The sequence below is a fragment of the Gopherus evgoodei genome, chromosome 17 (assembly GCF_007399415.2).
Source record: "Gopherus evgoodei ecotype Sinaloan lineage chromosome 17, rGopEvg1_v1.p, whole genome shotgun sequence".
Classification (NCBI taxonomy): domain Eukaryota; kingdom Metazoa; phylum Chordata; order Testudines; family Testudinidae; genus Gopherus; species Gopherus evgoodei.
In genome coordinates, this window is record NC_044338.1 from 6,200,674 (window position 1) to 6,216,942 (window position 16,269).

Below are 16,269 nucleotides of genomic sequence, written 5' to 3' on the forward strand. Positions count from 1 at the left end.
TTCTGTGTCCTCTCCCTTAGTGGCCCCTTGGGTACATTCTTCCTGCCCAGAGTTTTCCCAGAAAAAACGCAACAACAGGAACACCTGTAGGTGCAGTGTCCCACCCCAGCGGCCCTCTAAAGACCACAGTATAGTCTTCAATACAACAGTCAAAGTTCAGCTGTTGAGCAGATCTTGAAAACGCTTATCGAACAATGGAAAGGCCAACAAGCCACTTACTATGGGAGTGCTCCTGGGAGAAGGGCTCACATGCTTTTGGAGGCAAAACAGTACAAACAACTTCCTTGGTGGAAAGAGACCTTTCTAACAGGCACATTTTTCCAAATGCGGCCTGTGCCAATGGCAGTAATGGAATTTTCGTAGGTGTTCTAAAATAACCAGTCTAGCTAATTCTAGATGCTGTGTTAGATTCACATGGCTACTAAGTTTGCTGGAAATCATATGCTTTTGATTAAGAGGTTTTGGGAAATCCCACACGCTGAACTATGAATGCACTTGCGGAGAGGGTCTTCTCTAAGTTTTCCAGAAATGAAACTGCTGTAGTATTACTCTCCTTGCTGGTCAGCCTGTAAAGCAGCACTGACAAAAAGGCACCAATTAGGATTAATATTGGTAGAGAAGCATGGATACAAACCTAGGCCTCATACAAAGCCAATTGAAGTCAATGGGAGTCTTCATTAAATTCAAAGGGCTTTGGATCAGGCCCATAGGATAAAATCTTGGCCCCACTGAGGTAAATGGCAAAACTCCCATTGACTTCAAAGGGACATGATTTCACCCCTACTCTCATTATCTAACAGCTGTGAGGTATTGTTTTAAAATGATCCTCCACTGTCCTACATACAAGGCCGGCTCTAGCCATTTCGCCGCCCCAAGCACGGCGGCACGCTGCGGGGAGCGCTCTGCCGTTCCCGTGGCTTCAGTGGACCTCCTGCAGGCGTGCCTGCGGATGCTCCACTGGAGCTGCGGGACCAGCAAACCCTCCGCAGGCACGCCTGTGGGAGGTTCACCAGAGCCACCTGCCGCCCTCCTGGCAACCGGCAGAGCGCCCCCCGTGGCATGCAGCCCCAAGCACGCGCTTGGCGCGCTGGGGCCTGGAGCCGGCCCTGCCTACCTAGTTCTATCAGCAGGGGAAAACCAATTCCTTCTCTGTTGGGGAACACAGTATGAAAATGACACGGTAAAGTGGAAGATTTTGCAATTTATGAGGAAAAAGTACCACTGGTAACTGAATGTTAATGAATCAAAATCCTGCGTTGTATGAGAAACGTAAAGTGAAGCATTAAGAGTTGGCTCGCAACAAAAGAAAAACAGACCTGTCTATTTTCATTGTTTAAGATGAAGTGTAAAAAGGAAATAAAGAGCAGAAAGGGGGGGGAAGCCATTTAGATTTTAAATTTTGTTAAAGGTTTTAATTTTTCTCTAATCTATTCCTTGCATCATCATGGAATTTGGTGTAATTTAAGGAGATGCCAGCAAAAATGGCCAAGCTTATTTTATAAAATAGACCTATTTTACCTAGTGCCTCTTTAACCCTGGGCAAAAAAGTTGAAAATCTCTCACCTAATCAACTTTTAAAAAGAGTATTTCTTTTGATGACTCCCTCTAAAGCACCTGTATGGAATTATGCTAGAGACCTAACCAAATTCCATTTTTGCTGAGTGTCACTTTGGCTTGGCAGATTTTTCCAGCTGCAAAGAACAGTGCCTGCAAAATTATATCTGCATTATTTTTGTCCAAGGATAGTAGCATAGAACATTTAGCAACTATAAACAGAGTAGGATGAAAAATGCTACAGCATGAGAAGAAAGCTCAGGATATAATCTCTTCTGACCGGATGCCTGCAATATGTCACTGAATTCTCTCTTTCTTTGTGCAACCCATGTGGAGCCAATATGAACTCCCAGCAAAGTGCTTAAAACCTCATTATTTATAATAACTGTTAAATGATGAGACATTGTTTACCTAGATCACAAGATAAATTCTCACTTACAGAATGCTCGCCTGAGTGTCCTGAAAGTCATCTGGTTTTTATTTAAAAGCAAAATGTAATTAGACTCTCAATAACACAGCAGAAGAATTCAATAAGATTTGGCTTTTCACTTACAGTTTAATATTAACATTTTCCCATAAATGTTAATGAATAAAAGTCTATTGTTTTATTTATTATACATGGCAGAGGGTAGGAATGGAGGGAAGGATAATATTTTCATACCATGACTGCAACACTCTTTGACTTCCAGGGGAGCTAAAGGTGCTTAGCACCTCCCAGGGTCTGACTTAGAGACATCACCTCCTGCTGGTTACAGACAGAAGTGTTGCCTTTAGAAAAAGACCATTCCAAGCATTAGGAAGTTGCTGAAGTGACAGGCAAGGGCTGAATCAGCTGATCTACAATAAGGCCTTCTGTTAAGATAAATCACTTTCTTCTTTTCTTCCCGTTGTCTCTGTCCTCATTTGGTGGTTGACCCTTCCTTACTTCCCTTGCCACGTCCCACTCTCCTCCCGATTAGTTCCCCTCTAAGCACTACAATGACAATATCACTGCTAGCTATGCCTGCTGAGACAGTGTGCCAGAGGAGGGGTGAAACCATCTGGGTCATCAGAGTGGGGCTGTGGCCCCAAGACAGTGAGGTTCCTTAGACACTATGGTTAAATGCCAAGCTTGGATAGCAAGTCCAGATTTCCAGAAAGTTCAGGTTATTATTTATCTGAGATCCTTCTCGAGAAACATATTAGGGAAATGACCAGTGTCCTAATTAAAAGTCAGGCAGCAAACTCTATGAAACTGTAGCAGAAAAGGGTCTGTGCACCTATGAATGGAAAGTGGGGTCTTCTATGGAATGTCCTGTTATTTCTCGCCACGCCACAGATGGATGCTGCCTTCCTTTGGTTTAGGAGGCTCAGATGGCACTTCAGAGCTGCCCATCAATGCTGTCCCTAAATGTGCAGTACTTACCGTTATCTCAGGAGCTGAGCTGTTTCCACAGCACTCCCGGTGGCTGCAGGTCTGCAAAAGACCGGACGCAGCAGTGGCATACAGGTCTCCGTGGCTGCGTGAAACAAAAGCCACAGGGCCAAGAGCTTGGCCCATACTGGTGCATTTAAACAGTTTTGGTCTTTGACCTTCCATTTATTGACAAGGATTTCGCCATGTTAATGTGTATTTTGTTGTCTAATGTGACTCATACTTTATTGTATCTTTCTAATAAGAAGTGTTCATTTAAAAGTTCTCCTGCTTAACAATTCATTGCTTAAATGGTTTCCATTCTATTTCCTTCTCTCCTGTCTCCCCTAATGAGCACAATGCATACTTTATGAGGGCTTTTCAATAACTTTGGGTCTTTTCCTTTTCACGATACAGAGAACAGTACATTAATGACCAGAGGCTGGCGGAGATGCAACACAGAGGCCAGAATGGGGATTTAGCTACTGCTAGCACATTGTTTCAAGTTAAGCAAAGGGACCGATTTTCTAAGCATGAATAAAATGTGTGCTGGGAATCTACATTAATGGAAGGTGCTCAGATACTATGGTGATAGGCAACAGTATAAAACACTGAGATGATTAGATAGATAGATAGATATAATCCTCTCCCCTCACCAACCTGGAATCTGGCCAGCCTCTCCCCCTACATTCTACAACCACTACTTCAGCATCCATCCATCTATCTAAAATACTTATTTATAGGCCCTTTCCCCCATTCATGTTTCACAATCTTTAACATATTTATCCCCATAACACCCTGTGAAGAAGAGCAGGGTTGTTATACCCAGTTTACAGATGGGGAGTTGAGGCACAGAAGTTATGTCTACACTGCAATTAAAAACTGCAACTGGCCCATGTCAGTTGACTCAGGCTTGTGGGACTCAGGCTAAGGGGCTGTTTAACTGTTATGTTGACTTTGGGGCTTGGGCTGAAGGCGGGCTCTGAGACCCCATGACGGAGAAGGAGGGTTCCAGAGCTCGGGGTCCAGCAATTTAACGGCCCCTCAGCCCGAGACCCATGATCCGGAGTCAGCTGACATGGGCCAGCCACAGGGGTTTAATTGCAAGGTAGACACACCTAGAAGGACTAAATGACTTGCCCAAGGTGCAGCAGGGAACTGAGGTGCAGGTACCACCCTAACTGCTGGACCATCCTTCCTCCCCTACCAGCCAGACTATAACAACAATGGTGGCCTGCTACAGATTCACTATGCAAGGGCTTTGGCCAGGGGATCTGTGTGAGCTGGACTCACTTGCTAATATCACCCTTCCCTCAAGTCTGCAGCAGTGCTCTGCAGCATGTGGGGTGGGGCTGTACAGTCTCCTGGTGTGGCCTCTTTGTGACCTGCCGCCTATGCAGCAGAATCACATTCAGTCCTGCTACTCTGGGGACTTCATGCATCTGTGTAGGGGATTTGCCCTTTAAGGCTCAAATACCTTGAGCTGGTGTCTAAGGAGGTAGGTGAGAGGACTCTGGGATCCTCTTTACACTGCTCAAGCAAGAGAGCAGGATCCCTCCATAAAGCACAGGCCTGTGCTAAGATAGCACACTGCCTGTGCCTTCCCAAGCTGGCTATTGTTAATACCAATGAATACTTTCAGCCTTATTCTTCACTGCTGGACTCCAGTTTTATGCTGATGTAATGAGTTTGGTGTATTTACACTGGTATAAAACTAGAGTGGTAAATCCGTCCTCTAGCACTTATGTAGCACATTTCATCCATTGCTCTCAAAGGACTTTACTAAGTGGGTATTATTATCCCCATTCTGCAGATGGGGACACTGAGGTACAGCTATTTGCCCAATGTCACAAAACAAGTCTGTAGCACAGCTGAAATTGGAACCCAGGTCTTCCGACACCCGGTGCACTGGGCCGTGATGCTATCAGCAGCGAGCGCTAGCCAGCAGATGGTGGATGCACAGGGTGTTGAAACCTGCAAAGTACACATGTACCCATCTCATGAAACACAGCCCTGGTTGCCGGATCTGTGCACATGCCTTTAACCTTGCTCTGCTATATCATCAGTCAGAGCAGGATTTGGCTCACAAAGCACCTATAAAACATTAATCTGTCTCAAATGCTGGACGGTGGGAGCCATTGATCCCTACCGAGAAATATTCAGACCCCAAGCTGCAACCTACATGCAAATAGCTGCAAGCACCACCAAAAAGAACCACAGAATTATAGGAGGTAGAGATGGGGGAGTCCTACTAGGCTACCCAGTTTTCTACCCCCCTGGCCAGTGCAGGATTGTTCCCTATAGTAGACTCTCTAGAGCTTTGTCTTTGTCTTTTAAAAGGAAGATTTAATAAAGGAATAAACATGTAAAAAAGCCAATTAGACAGTGCTCCAAACGACGCAATGCAATCAGAAAATGACTTTAGAAACTTGTTAAAATCTATAGATTTTGTGGGCACCAACATATATTTCATTAAGTAGCAAATGCCATCTTGAGAGATTGACACTGCAAGACACTGAGTGCCCCCAAGCATAGAAGCCAAAAGGATGTTCAGCTCCTTGAAGGATCAGGCCCAAACGAATCCCTCCAATGGCCTGCTCCCATTCTCACTGAAATCAATGGCAAAAGCCCCAGTGATTCAAAAGGCTATTGCTTTAAAAGGATAAGAGTGTGTAGGACAACAGACATGAACGAAGCTACACTAAAAAGAAGGGTTGTTCAGAATTTCACCAATGTACTGCGGTAAGAGAATTAATCTACTTAATCATTTGAACAACAACAACAAATCTCTAAGGAGAAAGTCAATTGTTTTCCTGCTAACTGCTCTGAGAGAAAGCAATGGAAGGAAAATGTCCAGTTCCAATAATGTCATAACTTGATTATAGTCTGCACAGAAGACCTAAAACACTCGGAGAACAATGAGTAAGAAATAAAGTTGCAAATTAAGTGCTGGCCCTATAGCATGCCACTTCTTCATATTATGACAGGAAGGATGCCGCTGGGCTCATATGCTAGCAGGTGATGCATTGATACGGTAATCATTTAATCACCTCCTACATTTTTTCCATTTCTTTCTCCAAGAGGAATGACAAATCCAGAAATGTGATTCCACTTTGTTTTATTATGATATTGATTTTCCTGCCTACAGAAAGTGCATTTATCCTCTAAACCGGCACACTGGCAAGAAAGGGTTAACAAAATGTTTATCACAAGGCTGGCTTTAGAGTTGAAAGTAATGTGATCAGTAATGAATTTTGTGTTACATTAGGTTGTATAAATGGACAGACAAGCGCAGACAACAAGTGGCCAGGAGTCGGGGCTAATCTAATGATGTAAAAATAGAGACAGCACCAATTATACTTGGGGCCAGCTCAGAGCTCCTGCAGGGACTGCAAATGAATAGGTACAAATCAAATTACTGACTAATAGACGCACTACAAGAGAGGGCAGTCAATGCTAAATGCATTAGGGCCTTGTGACCTCCCTGCTCTGAACAGCAGAATCCTAAATTTGACTTAAAAAAAAAATCAAAGAAACTCTTGTTTGGTTAAGAAGAGAGATAAAACAACGTTGCTTGTTAAATGAATTAAAATATTTAATTTTTTTTTACCATCTTATGTGAACACTGGACACTTCCAAAAACCTTTTCAAAGCTGACAGAGGTTTTGCTTTTAAAACAACAAGAAATAGTCTCTGTGCAAAAGTTAAGACCTGATAACAATGCAGTTATGTTACATACCAAAACATTTCAAAACCATGTGCCTCTCTTTGGAGATGTTTTTTACTGCTACTTCAACGGCTGTGTCTGTATCAAAAATAAAATATGTCTTTAATTTGTTTTTAAATAATAATAAAAAATAAAAAGGATTTTCCCAAAACAACATTTGATTATAAATAAATGCAATTGACCAGCTTATCAAATGGTAGAAAGTCAGAGTTTTCTCTTCGTACGCACACCCTTTTAGAAACATCATGAGACTTGCAGCTTCTTCTACAAATGGCAATGAACCTAAATTCACACTGAAAATATTTTTAGTATCGGCATCATCGTCTCCATTCAAAACGGCCCTAAATAACGTATGACCCAAAAGAAACTTCAGGGAAAGATACAGTCACTCCTTTTCAAGCTCTGTGCAGCTAAGAGAAGCTTTAAAGGGGAAATGGCTGATTTGGCAGCATGTGGCTGGAGAACCTTGCTGTTCCTCCACAGTCCAGGTTTAAAGTGGCTAATAGCTAACATTCCAAAGATTTGGTAATAGTTATTAAGTTAAAAATGCATTTGTTGGCCCTACTGCGTGTAAGAGTTGTCTGTTGATGGAAAGTTTATGGACAGTCACATAAAATGCACGCTTGTATGCAACTTGAAGTTGTCCAGGGATGAAGAGAATGGGAACCCAATTTTAGGGTATCTACTGTATTTAGCAGGATGTATATCATTTACCAGCTAAGATAGTCATACATATAGGCACATGAAGAGACAAAGCTCTTGAAAGCAGACACAGGGTGTGCTAGAATGGAGATAAGAATATACAGACACTACAAAGAAGAAAACTACAGGGAGGGTAATGATTACAATTATACTGAAGAAATTTCAGAAAATTAAATCGAACCCATTACAGGGTGGAATTTAAAAGCTATCAGATGACACTGAACACCCCACGTCTGGATACATTTCCAGTGTAGCATGCAGGAAATGTGGCATACAGTGCCAAATCTTCAGCCGGTGCAAATCAGCGTAGCTCCATTGATTTGTTGGAAGATACACCAGTTCCTCAGCTGGTGAAAATTGGTGTGTGATGGCTGTCACGACTGATGGGAGATACACATTTATATCTCTGAACAGCGCTCATAATGTACTTGGAAGAACTTACACTGCCATATAGCGTGTGAGAGATAATTGAATGAGAATCTGTTAATGTAATAACGACGGTAAATGTGTGCTTCTCCTACGCTGTGCTTTGAAAAATATCTCTCTGAAAGACTCCTATATATTGAAAAAATATTGAGACTTTATTCAGATGAATCTTGTGACGTAGAAATTGTTTAGAGCTCTTGGAGTTATCCAAGGGGAGAATTTGATCTCAGAGCCTGGGATGAATGCCTCAAATGTTCAAAACCCCCTTTTAATAGAAATGCCATTTTACGTGTCTGTGTGTTTGCTGCCCAAGCTGCCTTTGCATTGAATCTGTACAGATGTCTGATTGCCTAAAATGCCCTTCAGATGGCAAATCAATTATGTTAAATTTCTGTCCACCACCCAGTTCAAGTTTGGAACTGAGAAAAGATTGACAGAGAAGAGAAGGAACAAAATTCCCTTAGTTAAAATAAAGGAAGAAGGAAAGGAAAGAAGAGGAAGGAAGGGACATTGTCTCTTTTAACTACTTACAATTCAGGCTCTGACAATCACTGTGTGTGTCTAACTCCATTCCTGGGCTAAACATCCAAAGACAGGTGTCTACTCATCTTTGAGTCTCCACACACAGAGCTTGTGACCTTACCCATTTGTTCTACACAGAAGTTGTTCAGCACTGGCAGAATTCAACAATCAATGGGAATGAGATTCGTTTACTCCTCAATTTTAGGCAGATGAACATCTTTTTGAAGTCAATACATATATGCATTGTTCCCAGGGCCGGCTCCAGGGGTTTTGCTGCCCCAAGCAGCCAAAAAAAAAAAAAGCTGTGATCGCGATCTGCAGCAATTCAGTGGGAGGTCCTTCGCTCCGAGTGGGAGTGAGGGACCTTCCTCTGAATTGCCGCCGAATACCTTGATAAGCTGGTGCCTGGAGCTGGCCCTGATTGTGCCCTTTATTTCTTTTTGTGAACTTCAGAGATAGGCGCAAACCACAACATTCAGATAAGGTTTTCAAAAACTTCCCCTCCCAAAGCTCGAAGGTGTTCAGGTTTGGGATTTTGATTCAGCCCAGGGTAACAGTATGGTAACCAGATGCAACATTTGATTCTAGATGTGAGTTCAGATTCTGCACTTTCCTAAAGTTTTCTCATACCAGTCCTGAAGTTCAGAAGAACTTTGCTCGGTCTCACACTGAAAGGTCACCTTCAGTTCACCCAACTGCAAAATGGGCACCTGATCCATCCTGTCAAGGCAGTAAGAGGTGGGCAGACTTGATGCTGGCCACATCATTCTCTTGTGTACCATTGGCTATGAAACTTCTCTCCCTCAACCACATCAGCCTGCTGAGCCATTGGCTCAGAGGAACTTTGACTTTTTGACCTTTTCTGTTCCTAAACTTCCAAAGTTGCTAGTTAACAGATTTTGCGTTTTTGCAGGGGTTTCTAATAAAAAATTTATCTTGGCCTTTCATGGAAACTCAGCTGTAGTCATATTAGAATTGGCTTAAAATATTTCCCTTTAAATTCTGTTCTTACTGCTCTATACAAATCTTGGGGTTTTTTTTTTTTGACCATGATAATGGCAATGATACAAGTTTGCTGGGGGCAAAATTCATAGCTAGAGTTGGTCCCAAGCTGCACAAATTGGTGATTTTTCTGCAGTGTCTGAATACATGATTTTAGCTTGAACCCCTCCCTGTTCCTGACACATGATCCACATTAATTTAGAGAAATAGATTATTATTTTGCTGTATGATTTAGGATGCAAACTGAACTAATGCAAGGCTCTATATTTTATGATCAGTAAGAAGAAAAATCTTACAAATATATAGCAATGGAAGGATCTCAAGATTAATGTGTGTTTTGGTATTATTTGCAAATAAAGTAGATGTGAGCCAGCAATATAACACTGAGGCTGAGATACAAACAGTAACAGGGAAGATTTAGCAGAAGAGCACTCCAAAATGAGCTTAGAAATTGTCTGAGGAGATAATTCTACACTTACGAAGTCCCATTAACTTCAGTGATGTTATGCTCACAGTACTGCATTTGATGGGGGCACTGGTTGTACCAGCATCAAGTCTATCAATGTAGAATCATAGAATATCAGGGCTAGAAGGTCATCTAGTCAAACCCCCTGCTCAAAGCAGGACCAATCCCCAAACAGATTTTTTTTTTTACCCCAATTCCCTAAATGGCCCCCTCAAGGATTGAAGTCACAACTGTTGCGTTTAGCAGGCCAATGCTCAAACCACTGAACTACCCCTCCCCACAGCAGACTGAAGCAGATTCCCTTACCCTATGTGAAGAAAATATCCCAAACAGCATAAAATACTCTCATGTTTTTTTTGTGTGTGTGCGTGCGTGCGTGCGTGCGTGTGTGTGTATGGGGGGGTTTACAGGTGATTGGTGACATATTCTTTCTCCCTTCTAGACTTCATAATGAATTAAATCTGTTGAAAGTATCTATCGCTGCATTATCTATGCGCTTTATAGAAATAATAGTAAGCCTGCAAAATTGTTGAGAATTATTGTTATGCTGCAAAGGCACGCTCAAGTCAATAGGGCAGAGACAACCAGCCTGTGGGTTAAACCTCTCTCCAAGCCCACCCGGGGAGTGGAGTTGCAATTCCCCACCTCCCCCTTTGCTGCAAAGCTGCAGCAGAGCCAATCATGGCCACTACTGCTGCCCTGAGGTTGCAGTAGTTCCCATTGCTCTATGAGATTGAATGGCCAGTGGCATCCTGGCAGATCCACTGGCCTCACCATGCTCCTCACATCCCTTAACTCAGCTGCTCAGGGAAGTGGACAGAGCCCCTATAGAGCTGGGTTCCACTGAATGCATGGGGCACATTTGTCATGTGGCGTCGTCCAGATCTTGCCCTCCACAGAATTAAACTACTCTGGGTTCTTTGCTTCTGAGTCCCACTACAGTCACAGAGGAGGGGGGCTGAATTTGTCCCCTATGGTACTTAGCATCTTTACCTCTAACACCACACAGAAGTGTGATACTGCACAGCAGAAATACTCTTCCCTAGTTACACTTCAGAACACTGATTTTTAACCACACAGCAAGTCTCATCCCATATTGTGGACTAAATTCCTGTTTTCAGCCTAGAAATGATCAACAAGACCTGGAAGCTTAACAAATGTACATTTGGGAAGCCTGCATCAATTAATGCACTTACTGATTATAGTACATTTTTGGCGTGGGAGGGGAATTACCCAGGGTGGAATTTATATGTCAGACTTGAGACAATAATACTTTGCTACAGTAGCATTTCCAAGTAATAGAGCAGGTAAAAAACAAAGAATTAGTTAATATCTACTGCAAAAAATGGACCTTTGGATTATGAGCACGTGTTTCAAGTGTACTATTATAGGTATCAATCCTGCTTACTATACAAATCTACATGCCAACTATGCCCTAACTGTTAAGGCATTAAAAGAATCTATTTATCTCTTGCCATTAAGAGCACGTCAGAGCCAATTGAGCACTTGATAATGTCTCCCTGTCCATTCCATTGTTCATTTATTCATCTGTCCATCTAGACACTGAGAACTACGCATAGAGCATATGTTTCAATTCAGTGCTAGTAGTTTTTATTCTTTTACGCCACAGTTCACATACAATTTTGCGGTTTAGTAAATGTCTTTGAAATGTTTTTAAACATTGTGTCTGCAAAGTCTTCAAGAAGCATAACCAAGGATTAAAGCCAGCCATCACTTTAAGTCAAAATAAGTCACTTGTAGGATAATTAGAGATGGGGATTATAAATTATATAATTTTGGGTCCAACACAGCACTATAAATACTGTATTTGGAGTCAGTAGCAATACAGAAACTAATGGGAGAGGGAAGTAAATTTATGGTGTTCCTCAGCGCAGATGTCTTTGCTATCATTTCGTCCGACTGACAGGGCCGACAGGAATTCTAAGAAGCAAGGGCCATGCTAAAAGTTTGTGTGTTTTTATAAAAGAGACAAATGGCTAATTCAGCAAAAGACTGTCAAGATGTGGCTAGCTTTTTGGGGGGGTTAAAATAATCCTACTTCCTAGGAGCCAACAAGGACACTTCTCTTTTTGATCTGGGGTGATATAGCATCAATTTATCTTTTTCTATTTCCTAACCAGTATATAGCTGCTAGCACTTTAACGTGATACACAGCTGTTTGGCAAATGGCTGGTTGCCAGTCTGTCTGAGAAAAACTACCCCATGTTATTGGTGCGGGCTGATTCCCTGGGCAAGAGGCTCTTCCACATCTCAACACAGTAGGGCAGCACACTTTACAAGGCCATCCGATAATGTGGATCTCATGAGAGGGGAAAGCGGAGTTCAAGGGCTGATATGGGGTGGGAATGTGGGGGCTAGGTGCACATAGGAGTTCAGAGCCTAAGGAATCAGTTTTATCTCCTGTATGAAACCAACATTTGCCAGGATTTGAGCCTCGAATCCCAGTTCCTGAGAAGAAAACGTGGTACTGACTAGACAGAGCTCTATGCATAACAACAAACAACAACATGGTTAGGGCTAATATGCATGTAACTCCCAGGTGAGTTGAGGTAATGCCAGTGTTACCTGCTACTACACTAGGATACTTACAGTTCATGCTTTTGCATGGTATATATGATATATCTTACACTATACAAAGATTATCCATAGGAAAGATGTATATGCATGGGGGGAATGAGGAGAACGGTCTTTTTGGAAGACTTTTAATGTAATGGCTTCCCTCTGAAAATTGTTCACCTTTGTTTTCACCCTTATAAACCTCCTACATGCTAAATACTGTGGCCTAAATTTCATCTTCGTTATGTCAGTTTAACTCCCAATGAAACTAATGCCCATTGCAATTAGTGGGGTTGCACTTGTGAAACTGAAAGGAAAATACAGTACTAGGTTTCTTTCTTATTTTTTGATTTATAATCTGCAGCCACTAGTCTCTGGGGTGCACTTACAAATATTTGAAGAATGGGCATCAGCTTCTGAAGGGGAAATTCCAACTTCTTTGGGGGAACTACCCATAACAACAACGCAATCCTCTTTCTAGAATGGAAGTTGCCTAATATTAGAAGACTTTTTTTTTTTTTTTTTTACTCTTTCCAGGTACTGGATCCAGAGTTCTTGCAGCTCCTGCTAAAGCTAATAGGCCAGATCCTGTCGTGTGACTGAGCTGGAAAGTGTGCATGACAAGGAGGTGTGTGCAAAACAGGCTTGAAGCTCACCTCGACTTCCTTGGTCTGGCTGCAGCTTGAGGAATATTCTAGATGTTACAAGGCTGTGGCAGCCACAGGGCAGTGAAAACATAGGTGGGGATTAGTATAGTGCCAGGGTGCCCCATTTTCTCTGGCCATTCCTCCTTTTCCCTACTCTGCTGGCAGCAGGAAGATTGATTAGGGTAAGAGTCCCTATGTTAGCTGAACATCACTAGAGGCTCCTTCTTAAACGGAGATGAATCATCCTTGGGCTACTTAAAGCAACTTTAGGGCCACATTACACGAGTGGTGTGGTGCAAAGCAACCATGCAGAAGCACCTGACCCAATATTTGTAAGGGTATTTAAGGCCGGTGTAAGGTCTAGCTGAAGGATAAGAGCTAGCTCCCACGAACTGCAGTGTCACTAATCACCTTAACCCAGCATCTCCAGATTGCTTTAGCTGTCCCAGCAAGAATCATCCTACAACATCCACTACCCTTTGAGAAGGCTGTAAAATGCACAGTTTGGGGGTGTAGATGGCCCCTCCAAAGTGCATTATAGCTGGTATCAATATGTACCAAAATAAATAAAGCACTTGGAGAGTGTTTTCCATTTTTGCGGCACTTTGAAAATATTAGAGGATTAAGCTCCACAGCAATCCTGTGAGGTATCGTTATCCTGATCTTACAGAGGAGGGAATTGAGCCAAAGGGATGTTACGTAACTTGCCCAAGACAGCCACAGGAATAAGTACAAGAGCTGGAACTGTAACCCAGGTCAGGTGCTTAGATGACCACTTCCTGTCAACTGCCAATCTTAACTCATCACTTAATTCCATCTTCATCCAGCGACGATGGATAAAGTCCGAGAGGTTCCAAACAGGTCAAAGATTACAGTGTGGGATGTAAAAGTTGCTTCTGGACCAAGAAGGCCAATTATATTTATTTGACGTGACACGTGCAAGCCCCAGGTTTTCCATTCCCAGACTCTTCTTCCTTGAGACAGAAGGGACTGGCAGCCCTATGACAAAGGTGGAGTATCTTGTGTTGCTCAACAGCGACTCCACTGCAAATTAAGGGCCAGCACTGATGGGAGTCTTATTCAGTCCTGTACAGCTGGACCGATTACAACAGGGGACTAATGGGAGGTTAGTGGAATGGGGAACCCTCAGGAATACCTGGAGGACACAGCAGAAAGAGAAAAGATCGTCTCTAATCTAAAAGGCCTTACATAATGCCAATATGTTGGCATGTTCATATGTTACTGTTATAGCTTGTTCTTTTTTCCTTCCCAGGCATCTCACCAAAATAAGGACATGGTGACAAATGAGTGGGCATCTGATATTAGAAGCTACCGCTGATATTAGCTGCTGGTCACAACACGAATAGTGCACAGATCATAGACAGATATGTCCTTTTACTAGAGGGTATTTTTAAAACAATTCAGAATTAACAAGAGAAGTAAAACCCACAATTACTCTGAGCGCTAGCCTTTCTGAGTGATTCCTGTCTCTAGGGCCGCTGTGAGCAGTGTAATCTCTGAAGTGCCATTCCATTTATGTAAATACATTGTATAATTTATCAATATAATGGACAGTGATGAAGATGGATTAATTTGGATTACAGAACCAGCACTATATCGTGGCTTTAAAGAGAACAGATAATTACACAGACAGAATCTAATTTGAATGTTGTTTTGATCATTGTCTGCATGAGCAGCAGTTTGCAGAAAGCATCTGATGCTAGGGGGGTTCAACTCTTTGGGCCCATGTCACCAGAGCAATATAGAAAAAAAAAGCCTAAAATGTAAACATTTGTCTTAAAGCATTTTGAGGATTGCAAGATTCTGTACTTATGTGATCTGCCAATATTTTCTTCCTATTGAAGACCACTCCCATGGTTGGGGAAGACTCTTGCAAAAGCCATGTAATCTCAGAGGTGTTATGTGTGTGGTTTGTTGAGAAAAAGGGAAGCAAAATTTTAACGAGTTAAAAAAAAATCACCATTGGGTGAGATGTATGTGGTCTCTGATCACACTTCTTCTTTGTACCTGTTCCTGATCCCACTATGTCCCTGCTGGGTGACTCGGACATTGCATCAGCCAGCCGTTCCCGAAGGCCCTCTTCGGTGTGCTCAATGGAAGACATGTGACGGAGACCAAAGCTCTCAGGCCAACTTCCACAGACTTCCAGCAGGGTCACGCTCCGATCAAAGGCACCTTTAAACAAACAAATGGGAAATGCTTGTTGACTAGTGTAGACACCACAGCTAATCTACATCCATACCCATAATATGTTAACATAGCAATAATTCACAGAAAAGGAAGAACTGTTTGGAATCTAAATTCACAATGTATCTGAAAGACAGATGTTGGCACATTAATTAAAGTAGTGACATTAAACTATACGATGTGTAGCAGAAATGGGTGGCTACAGCCTAAACCAGTAGCCTTTTTTGAACATTTGAAAGCAAAACTGTCAGGGTAAAAATCATAGGCCTGATTCTGTTCTCACACTAGTGTATCCCTGGAGTAACTCCAATGAAGTTAACATAATTACACGGGTGTAAAGCCAGTGTAAGTGAGAGTATTTATTTTTTAAAAGATCTGTGTTTATGTCACTAATAACATCTTAGACAATTAAAAATGAAATTAAAAAAAAATCTGATTTGTCTTTTACTAGGTATTTGTTGAACTTTTTGCATTCTTCTTATCTTGGACAATGAAAATGAACTAGTTGTTTCCTTTTTGCTAACAATCAACATTTCTAGTCAATTTCATTTTCCTGTTCTCATGCACCAGCACAATATTGGGCCGTTTGGGCTCTGAACGCTGCTTTGGAGGGTGGAGTGTAACGTTAATTCTATTGTTAAGAAATGGTTCCAGCGGAACAAAAAAACACCTCTATTGATCTAAGTTCCTGTGTGAGCGCGTTTCTACAAAAATGACACTTTAGGCCAAATAGACCTAAACAGCACCTCTTTCATCAGTGATGCAACAGCGGAGACGCTGGCTGTTGTGACAGAGTGCAATGATACAGTCTCCAGAAAAGATACTTAGACTAATTCCTTAACTTGCAGTTGTTTCCTAATTCAAAATAGTACATGATGTTCTGCTGAATGCAAAGATTAGATTCTGAATCCAAGATCACTTCAAAGTACAAATTAAAATGATTCTACTTTATTATACAGCAAGTCTTCTGTGAAGGCTTACTTTAAATCATTCCCACTTGGAACAAGATTACAGCTCTGCTTCGTTGCTTCAAGCACATACCATT

The 16,269-nt window shown here is 42.0% G+C and overlaps 1 protein-coding gene across 6 annotated transcripts in view; it reads right to left on the reverse strand.

The window, feature by feature from the left end:
* BCAS3 (BCAS3 microtubule associated cell migration factor) overlaps nucleotides 1-16,269 on the reverse strand; it is a 488,600-nt gene that overhangs the window by 15,966 nt on the left and 456,365 nt on the right. For 2 of the 6 annotated variants that reach the window (XM_030537160.1, XM_030537161.1), the window contains 2 exons: nucleotides 15,045-15,212; nucleotides 6,687-6,752 (listed from right to left, as the gene is read on the reverse strand). In XM_030537160.1, coding sequence (XP_030393020.1) covers nucleotides 6,687-6,752; nucleotides 15,045-15,212 — 234 coding nt within the window. Of the gene's footprint in view, nucleotides 1-6,686; nucleotides 6,753-14,997; nucleotides 15,213-16,269 lie in introns of all 6 variants that reach the window. The other 4 variants (XM_030537162.1, XM_030537163.1, XM_030537164.1 and 1 more) reach the window with 2 other exon arrangements.